The sequence below is a fragment of the Octodon degus genome, unplaced genomic scaffold (assembly GCF_000260255.1).
Source record: "Octodon degus isolate 3935 unplaced genomic scaffold, OctDeg1.0 scaffold00020, whole genome shotgun sequence".
NCBI classification, from domain to species: domain Eukaryota; kingdom Metazoa; phylum Chordata; class Mammalia; order Rodentia; family Octodontidae; genus Octodon; species Octodon degus.
This window is the reverse complement of record NW_004524596.1, coordinates 17,685,082-17,695,493: the sequence shown is the minus strand read 5'-3', so window position 1 is coordinate 17,695,493 and position 10,412 is coordinate 17,685,082. Positions and strand designations below refer to the sequence as shown.

At 48.8% G+C, this 10,412-nt stretch overlaps 1 protein-coding gene across 1 annotated transcript in view; it reads left to right on the top strand.

Annotated features, from left to right (window-relative positions):
• The window catches only part of Lhcgr (luteinizing hormone/choriogonadotropin receptor), a 67,500-nt gene that overhangs the window by 15,721 nt on the left and 41,367 nt on the right, over nt 1–10,412 (top strand). Inside the window, exons 2-3 of the mRNA XM_004627744.1 lie at nt 6,766–6,837; nt 9,198–9,272. Coding sequence (XP_004627801.1) covers nt 6,766–6,837; nt 9,198–9,272 — 147 coding nt within the window. The remainder of the gene's footprint in view (nt 1–6,765; nt 6,838–9,197; nt 9,273–10,412) is intronic.

Sequence of the window (10,412 nt, the reverse complement as noted above, 5' to 3'; positions counted from 1 at the left end):
TAAAATTTTCTAGTAGCTGCATTTTAAGTTTTTAAAAAATAACTTTAATAAAATGCTTTATTCTTGCATACATAAAATAGCATCAACTCCATGTGCAATCAATACAAAAATTAATGAGATTCGTGACATTCTTTGTCTTTTCTACCAAAGCTTCAAAGCCTGGCATAGTGTTTGCACTTGTAGCTCCTCTCCACTCAGCCTGGCCATTCTGGGCTGTGGTTATACCACAGGGGGCCATACTGTCCTAGGGACAGCACAGTGCCACAGGATGGGAAGACGTGACGCAGCAGGCAAGGAAGATGGAGACATGGATGCAGGGTGAAGGCATCTGTAGATGTGAGATAAACCTGGAAGCACAGGAGCACCCCGAGCTCTGCAGTGACCTAGGGGGTTTCCAGGACGAGGGTCTAGGCTGGGCAAGGGAAGCCAGAAGGGCAGGTGAACCAAGTCGGGAACCAACCGGGGACAAAGGTGAAGGGAGGAGCTGCCAGGAGTGGCAGTGGGCGAGGCCTACAGGGCCAGAAGCAGGAGACAGTGTGAGCCCAGACTCAGGGTCTTTGGTAGCAGAGAAACTAGATTTGTAATGCACCTGGCAGCTTCTCAATAATAGTGCAGTGGAAAGGTGTGCAGCCACCAAGCTCAGAGGAGGACAGAGAAAGGGTAGAAACCCCAGGGGAGGTTCAGGGCTCTCTGAAAGCAGAGGCGTTGGTGCTGCAACTCGAAGTGGATGACTGAGCCAGCGCCCCAGTACGCTGAGGGCTGCCTTCAGGCCAGGTTCTCCCAGAAAAAGCGAAGCTTCCTGTGGGGGTGTCTGTGAACTGCCCCCAAGGGGACAGTGCCAGTTGTAGCTAAGTTGGTGGAGGACACCACACCAAACCAGGAAGGAGGTGACCTGTGTTGCAACCCAGGCATGCTCTTGAATTGCCACCAGCTTGAGGGAAGTCATCTCACCCTTGCTGCCTGAGGATTTTCCCTCCGCAAAGTGGGCTGTTGGCCTAGAGAACCTGTAAGCCGCCCTAGTTGTATTTTTTAAGGAGCATCTTCAAATCTTCCGATACAAAGCTTATCGTACTAGATGTCCATCTATACTAAAGGAAGATTTTTTTCTCTCAGGAAGTTACTAAACAGATCCAGGCCTTAGGAAACTTGAAAGTTAAAACCACCTGTGAAGAGCCGGGGAGATGGCTCAGTGGAATAAGCGCTTCCCTGGCAAGCGCAAGAGCCTGAGTTCAATCCCTGCTTCAAAAAAAAAAAAAAAAAAATCACCTGTGAACGGGAAAGACATTTGTATTTCGATGTTGAAATTGAAACTGTTTATTTCAATTATAATGAAAGCAAGTTCATTATACTTATTGAGCAGGTTTCAAGAGCACACAGAAAATCTTCAATCTCTGTTAAGTATAGAACAAGATCTTATGTAATAATTAACAGTTTTTTGAATTTAAATAAATAAACCCTGTCCCATTGCAACAAGTTCTTTCAGCAAAGAAATAGCTTTGACCTTCTCTGATTTGTCTTTTCCTTCCTTCGGATTTTTTGCCATCTATAATTCAGGGTGCAGCTCTAGTAATGAACTCATTATCTATAGGAATTAGATGGGTGTTCGTAGCTCCCTTAAATCAATACCATAAATTGTTTTCTTAAACAGAAAGTAATGAATAAAAATACTTCACTTCAGCCATGTGTTGGGCAAAAGGAAAAATAAAAGCCGTGGCAAGGTGATAGATGGCCACAACCCAGCACTGGGGACTCCAGATGAACCCTGGGGTTTCCGTGGACTGCCACTCCACCCCTGCCTCCCCACCTGTGGACCCTACAAGGTGGGCCTGCCCTGCAACCGGATTACACCCTTGAGAAATCCAGGGGTAACAAAGACATGCAGGTCTGATTTGCTTTATGCAGTGCCTATCTTTTTAAGCAAAAAAAAAAAAGTATCAGTTGAACCCTATCTTCCATTCACCTGGGGAATTTGCTATTTAAAGAAATCCAGCAGTGAATCCTTCCATAGAACAAAGAACGCTTTGATAATGCAAGTGTCTCTCAGTTGATAGGCTTTTATAAGCAAAGATTTCCAAATCATCACTTTCCTTGAAAGGAGGCCTGCGAGCCCTCCAGGAGAGCTGGGGAGTTCTCCAGCCGGCATTGTGGAGGATTAGTCCCCCAGCCAGTGGACTGGAACTTTCCAAGGTCATCTGTACCATTAAGCTCAAGGAAGTCAAGAAGAAGGAAAAAAGAAACCACGGCCATGTCTTAGGGCCGAGAGACAGCAGAAATTACTAAGGAGGCAAGAGAATTTGCCACAATTTTCCTTGAGATCAGTGGCTCTCTCTTAATGCTGTAAATTCTCTCAGGGATGGACCCCGACTGAGGGTGCACTGGGGTGGGTTGGCTGCAGGTGGTCTCAGCCATCAGCAGCTGAGGGAGAAAAGGTATTAGGAAGGAGGGCTGCAGATGCACACCTCTGAGAATGCTCCCCGGGAGCCAACGATGGGGCCTTTCTTCTGCACATTTACCAGGGCGTGGCTGAAGGTTGCTCTGAAGAGAGGATGTGACCCGCGAGGAAGCACCAATCGAAGGAAGAGAATTCCAGGGAAGCAGTTCAGTCAAGAGCCTCAGCCACCTAGTCATCCTCTGTTCTCAAGGGTAAATTTTGCAGCCCACCAGGGAGCCACCTGAGGAAGCAGTGTGAAGACACTTTGTAGCTGAAGCCCATGGTCCCAATGAAGGTCAGGGGTCCTATTTGGAAGTCAGATGCCAGCAGCAAAAGACGCCAGGTTGATCGTGACCACACGGCAAGCAGGAACTGCTCTGCTGAGCAGCAACCTCAAAGGAACCAGGACAGAGGGGTAGATGGAGATCTGGTGCTCAGGAAGAGGAAAAGCGAGAGTCTCACTCCTCTGTGAGCTCTGGGGACAGCAAAGCTCCTGAAAGCTGGTTGGGTCCGGCTTAGACGATGCCCAGAGCTTTAGCAAAGACACAGGGAATCAACAGATCCCAGAGGAGGATGAACAGCTGCATTCCAGTGCTAAGGAGCAGAGATGGCTTCGCTTCCTCAGCCGCCAAATGGAAGGGTTGCAGACCAGCAGGTGGAGCTGAGCAGAGGCTCAAGAGCTTGTGAGGAAAAGGCAGCCTTTGTTATCGATTCAAGGGTTTGCTTCAACCTCTGTGGCAAAGGCACGTTGGCAAGTGGGGTCAGGGTCAGAATCCAGGTGCCACCTGCTGCATCCACTCAACTAAAATCAAAGTTTTAGGCAGTGAAGAGCTATGGACGCGTAATATACAGAAGGAGCTGCTGGACTTGGCCGCCGCAGGCATTCACTCACTCTGGAAGACGTGCTCTCTACCCTACAGGGAGAACTCGTGCTGGCCAAGTAATCCTGGTTCTTTGTCATCTACCTGAGATGGCCTTCTCAGACAGTTTGGAGCTCAGTGACACATTTGCTTGAGACAAAAGTGTAAGGCTCCTTCCTCAGTGCCAAAGAGAAGCGGGGGAAGCAAAGAAATGCTTTATGGCCTGGAGCTGGAGGGTGGCTAAAAGAGAAGCTGCAGACCCAGTGGTGGAGCTTCTATGGGACTGGGCTAGGGCGGAGTTTACAGTGACAAGTCACAGCGTCGTGCACTGCCAGGGGGAGGGTTGGCAGGGGAAAACAAAAAAGGAAGTTCTGGTTAACCCGGAGGGAGTGAAGATGGTCTAGTGGTGTCTCCTCATCCTTGGTTCTGGTATTCCTGAGCCCTTCTCACTTGCTGCCGCGAGGGCCTGGTGGACAGCTGCAAGGGCACAGACCCGTCAAGATGGGGCAGTGTCTTCTCTTGATTTTTATTTACCTTATGCATAGTTCTCATCTCTTTTTCTACCCTGAGCCATCCTTGCCTGTGGCCTCTTCTCCCCACGTCCTCCTTCCGTGTTGACCACATCTTCCACCAGAGTTCCTGAAGCACACAAAATTCCAGGAATACGTGTATGCCTGACCAACTCTAAGAAAAATAAAGGCAGGAAGGAGAGAAGGAGAGCAGGAGTCATTCATTCAACAGATGGTAGATCTTGCTCTTCCATCTGCCCCTCAGGTACAGAGCGCTTGAGTTAACCCTCTTTCTTCTTTCAGGTAACATTCTTATCAGTCCATTCCGAGTCCTTCTGCTTGTGGTTAACTACTTTATGCCCTTTCCTCCTAGTGTTCATCTTGACTCACTCTAGGCAAGTGTGCGCGTGTGTATTTACTTATTTATTTATCATCTTAGATTATTTAACTACTTTTGGTTTCTCGGTGGCATCCCACGGGAGCACATCTGTTGTCAAAATCATGAGGCGCCTGTCCCAGCCAGTTCCCTTTAGCCTCTCTCAGGCCTCTTTCTTGGCCCAGCCATGCTCGCAAAGCCACCTGCCACTGGTGTCCTGTGAGTGTTCAGCTCTATTTCTCCTCTCCTCACAGTGGCCTCCCTGCTCTCTGGAGCACCCACATCAGCTCTGCACAACCTCTGCTGCACCAGAGCTGTCCCGTCGTCGCTGGGGATGCAGGTGCATGATGTACGGCCTCTACCCCTTCTGCCCAACCCTCGCTCCTCATCCTTCATCCACACCCATCAAAAGCTCAGGCAGCCTCCCTGCTCCATCAGGACTGAACTGCTCCCCTGGGAGCCACAGCAGGCTCCTGTATGGAAGAGTACACCTCCTGCAGGAAGGCCGGCTTCTGAGCTCCATTTGCATGAATAAACAGCTCTGAAGGATTCTGCCGAAGCTTTTATGTAAACACTCTCCAAAATATGCTCTGCGCTGCATTCTCCCCAGCAATAAAGACTCTGGAATCAGAGTTTGGCTGTCAGCTTTATTGATGTTGCATGGGGTGCAGTAGAATACAGCTTTCTCTTCTGGAAATTTATTGGCTTGGCAGTGTAGAGAGCAATAAAACTGTGTTTTTAATCAGTAAGCCAAGCGGACATGATTCCAGAAGAAATATAGGAAGCAAACACGCCACTGCAGGAAGATTACACCCTCCTCTGTCCCTGCTTTTCACAGATCTGCTGGTAAATAATTTTGGGTGGTGGACAATGTGCTCAGCAGGACAGTCCTCAGGAACAGACTCAGGACTGAGTTGGGATTCCTTCTTCTTGGGTTGAAGCATCTCTACGAAGCTGTCTTGAGCAAAAGCACTTTTCTCAAATGAAATTTCTAAAGCTCCTCTACATTAGCTGCAAAGCAGGAAGAGCTGGTGACAGTGTGTGTGACACGCCTCCTTACAGGGAAGCAAGCTTACAATGCCTCTGTGCTCACCCTGCTCTCCAGGAGAAAACAGGCTACCAAGCACTGCACCGTGGAAAGGGCCCTTGGGGTTGGTCTCCTTGGTTGTTACCTTTCTCAACTCAATCTCTTTATGACCTAATTTTTTCTGCTATCAAAGGAAACTATGTACTTTACATCATTATTGAGTAAATAAAATAAGGTTCTACGTGGCTCTGCGCAACCCACGCAGCAGCAAGTCCCTTCTTACACTGACTGAAATCTGCTCATCACAGGGAAAATGCTCCTTCTTTCCAACTAATGCAGCCCCTGGTGCATAGGCCGTGGACAACAAGGCAGTGTCTGTCCTTGCTGTCCTCCTTTCCAGGACAGTCCCTTCCCAGCACTTCCCTCGGCCACCCCTTAGGCCAAGCATTTGCCCGGCGGCAGATGCTCCGTAATGGCCAGGCACGCGTCCTCCTCCTGCAGAAGGCCTCCTGAATCATCTGCCCACATCATCCTGTCCTAGCTTTGCGACTGAGGATGGTCACTCCCTTTGCCATCTTGTGTACTGCTTTTACTTCTATTTTAAGAAGGCTAAACTGTCCCTGTGGATGTGAGTACCTGGAGGAGATGCTGTCACACAGACACTCCACCAAATGGCAGGAGATGGCCCTGTGAACTAACTGTAGGAGTAAAGTGGCCAAGATGAAGCAATATCCCACCAGCCTGCCCCAGGAAGATGGCATAGGGCAAGACACAACATGTCCTTGAGCGCTTGCTGGGAGGTTCTAGCAGGGGAGCACGGCTACTCGACACCAGACCCGTCCTCCTGTCGGGGGTGGCTGTCCTCTTCAACATGTCACAGCTTTGGGACGGATGCACATGGAGCCGCAAGGAGCAAGGAGACACCTGCCTAGCCAGCCAGACTGGTCCAAAGGATGCTGGCTATCGGCGGGGTGACATACCGCAGCCCAGTTGCCCTCTCACCTAGCAGTATGGTCTCAGTGAATCGTCCCTTTTCCCACCTGCGTGGTTTCCCACTATATTTTCACTGCTGATTTCTCTATTCTATTCCAAACAGCTTTTTGTCCATCCACTCAGTGAAGCCCAGAGGGCCACTCTAGAATTAGTTACTATTGACTTGGTGCCAGGCTCTAGCCTTTACCTGGTTTACTTAATCACCAAATAATCTTATGAAATAGGAATTATTCTTCCAACATCAGTGATAAAGAAATGAAAATAGGAGGCTTAAATAACACGCTCAGGAGGGGCCACACCGCCAGGTGGCAGGGAGGTCTGATCCCCGGGAGTTGAACTCTCACATTCATAATCTTAACCATCAAATTATGTATATTTTTATGAAGTAAAAAATGATTCATGGCTTCTATCTTTACTGATACCAGTTAGAACTCTCAACGTGAATCCACTGCTAACTCTACAGACACACACACACCCCACACATCCCACACACACACACACAGTATTCATAGACCTAAAAGGCACCGGGCTTAATCCTTAAACTCTTAGCTCCCTCTTTTCTCTCCTAGATCACTCACCTATCTCCCAGTCAGAGTAATTCCACCTCAAGCCTTCAAAGGACTTAATGAGGTCATGAAAATGTAAGTAAGATGCTGCATATCAAAAGATAGTCATAATTGAAATAATGATTTTTAAAAAAAAAAAGAGTTGAAAGGGGTAATTTTTCCAGGAGAGAAATTGTACGTAGGAAACCTGAGTATTTTTATCTTTATAATACAAGTAATATCTAGGGGCCTTTGAAAAAAAGGTGTGATTTTTTCAAGAGTCATTAAAATCCAAATAATTAACCTTCCTTCAAAGAACTGAATGCATTTTGATAAGTGATACTATGCTTTTTTAAGTTGAAAAGATGATATATTTCAATCATAAAAATTCTCCTTCTACTAGAGTACCTATTCCCTTATGTCACATTTTTAGATAACGTCCCCAAAGAAGAAAACGTGCTAGAAGTTTATTGTGTATCAGAAGATAACCTTTATACCTAACTTATAATAAGTGTAGCCCAGACATATCTATAGCTGTTTCACTGAAGGCACCAATCAGAAGTGTAAGGCACCCTGATCGTACAGCACGTCCTCATGTTTGTGAGATGCTATTTTCGTCCTTTCTCCCTGGGCTTTAGCGCCTAGGACCAAAGTCCCCCTCGCTGTAAAGACAGCCTCCCAGCGCCCTCCTTAGTGCTAGCCTGGGCCAAAGCACTCCACGGCAGCATCACAGCTAACCTGAGCAACCTACTGGACTTGCCAAGCAGATGTGCATCTTCCAAGATGCTCACCGTCAAGCTCAGCTCCCTGGGGAAGCTCTTCTGCTCCTTCAGCATCAGAAAGCAACAAGAATTTTAAAAATAATTGTTCAAAAATATTGCGCTTCATAGGAAATTCACTCTAGGTTACAGACACGTCCGCTGCTTGAGCCCATCCCATGCCCAATCTCAGGTTTAAATGCTGCGCTTTGGTAACTTTAATGCCTTAAGGCTCCCTACTAAGGCAAACTGCTACAGTGAAGTAAACAGGTGGGAATAAGATGAGCAGGCCCAGGGGGCCCATTACTGTGCTGCTCAGAAAGACATTAGCTGCCTTAGGCTTTGCCTCGCAGTGGGCTGGAGCGCTCGTCAAGTCGGAAGCCTTCAGTGGACATTAACCCTAAAAGCACACAAGTGTACAGCTTGTGATTTTGAGACTTCTTTCTCAATTGGTGGCAAGTGGCGACCTACACTGGCATTGTGGAGTGGCCCTGTGGTTACCCACCTGCTCGGGGCCGACAGGTCACAAAGAGGTTTCCTTTATAAGATCTCGGGTTTTCATTCTTTCTGTGAATTGTTTTTACATGTTCGATTTTATCAGTCCACGCTGACAATCGATGCAGATCGCAGTCCTCTGGAGGAGGAGGAGTGGTCCCTTGTTCATGCCGCAGCCCTTTCCTTTTTCGCCTCCTCCCCCTTCCTGCCCTGCCCTCCCTCCTCCAAGTCTCCTTCCTCCTTTTTCATTCTTGTTGATCTTGACCTGAGCTCCTGTTGCACGGCATTTGCTGTTTATACTAAGTGAGCTTATTAGGTTCCTGTGTATGCTCCTATGTCTCCTTACACAAGCAGTTTAATTCTCAGTTCATTCATTCATTCCCTACCCAGTACTATGAAGCCATCAGTAATTCAGAAGGACATAGAAAATATTTGCTGTCCTCCTTTTACTCACAGTGTTTTGAGAAAAACAGTTGAGGACAATGAAGTCCATGGTGGACATGTAAATGCAGGGGTCAGCCACCAGCTACACCTTACACAAAATAGCTCCGAAGAGCGCTGGGAGACCAAGGGGTAGAGTTATGAAGAAATTGATTCAACCCAAATCAAGCCTCCCAGCCAGGCGTGGTAACACACACCCGTAATTCCAGCATTTGGGAGGCTGAGGCAAGAGGATCACCATGAGCTCCAGGCTAGCGTGGGCTGCATAAGCAAGTTCCAGGCTGGCCTGTGTTACACAGCGAGACTCTATCTTAAAAAAAACTAACTAAATTAAAGCTTCTTTAGAGTGATGGAATTTGACCCCAGAGATTCATTTCTAGTCCTGAGCCTTCATATAAATGCTATTTGCTTCTGTTCTTGAGTCTGAGGTTTTGACTTCTAGAGCTATAAAACAAAGGAGTCTGACCAGGTTTTCTCAAAGGGCCCGTCCACGTCCAGCAGGCCAACACCGTGAGGCGCAGGTACGATACCCCAGAGGTGAGCGGCACATCCGGGGCATGAGGCCTGCATCCTGGCCGCCGGGTTGCAGGCGCCCACCCGGGCTCCCACCGGAGAGGCCAGCGCTCTGTGCCGCAAGGACAAGCGGCACGGGGCGCTCCTCTTCAGAGGGGCCTCTAGTCGCTGGGGTGCACGCACAGCTCATGATCATGCAGACGCGGTCATTTCTCTCATGTTTCTTTTCTCTTTTTTCCCTTCCCCTAGTGAAATCTCTCAGAGCGATTCCCTGGAAAGGATAGAAGCTAATGCCTTTGACAGCCTCCTCAATTTGTCTGAAATGTAAGCATCAGCTAACAGATAGTTTATGGCTGCACACTATTACCCTCGCTGGCTGGCGCCCACTTGGCATTTGTGCTCAAGCACCCACTACTAGGAACCCAGGAGGAAAAGACTACAGCAATTACCCGGTCTGCGCAGGCACTAATTTCTCTCGCTGCAGTGGCCTGCAGGTTGCCATGGTGACGACTGGTTCTCCCTGGGAACTGTATAAACTCTGAAACATCACAACACAATGTTGGAAATTAAAATTGACATGGTGGAGTCCTGGCAAGTAGTTCTCGCCTGATGCAGGGGACGTACGGTGCGCTCGGGTAGTTGGAAAACCCAGAACGGAGCTTCGAGAACAGGAATGGCTGGCTGGGGCTGGTTATGGCAAATGCCCTCGTTCCCTAAACACTGCCTGAATCCCTACCATGAAAGCCCCGGGGCGGATCATGTGTGCATCCTGCTGCGGGCGCTACCAGGACACTCTAGAACTGACTCTGACATAATCTTTCTCCAGAGTATCATTTTCCCTTATTTCCATAAAAGGGTAGAAAAAGACTGGCTCAGCCCCATCTCCAGATGATGAGTCTGTGGCCCAAAGAGGCTACCTGGCTTGCCGGCAACCCACGGGTTAGTGCCACAGTTAGTGGCTTCCACATCTGCCCCTCGTGGTTCCAACCTGACCCGCGCGAAGAGCCTCCAAGCCCTCTGGCTGAGCACAAAAGGGAGGGTGGGAAGCGTGTCAGCATCCCCTATCATTTGAACTCTCATGCTTGGCATTGCCCCAGGCTGTGCCACGAATCCCCACAGCTGCTCTGCAGAGTAGGATAGTTACCCCTTTTGTCCTGGGAGTGGGGGGAGGATGGAGGCCAGAGGAAGGCTGGACCTTCTACACTTCAGACACCGGCAGGACTGAACCCATGTGTTTCCCACTACAAGCCCAGCCCTCCCTACAAGTGGTCCAATGAGTGGCTAAAGGAAATAATTAATTGATGAGCACTTGGGCAGCTGCCTTCAAGTTCTAGCCCAAATGCTGTTGGAATACGGAGGAGCTAAGGTGCAAACGTCCTCTGGGAGAGGGCGTGGAGCTAGGGAGGTGGGCGTCCTTTGGGAGAGGGCGTGGAGCTAGGGAGGTGGGCTCCTCCAGGAGAGGGC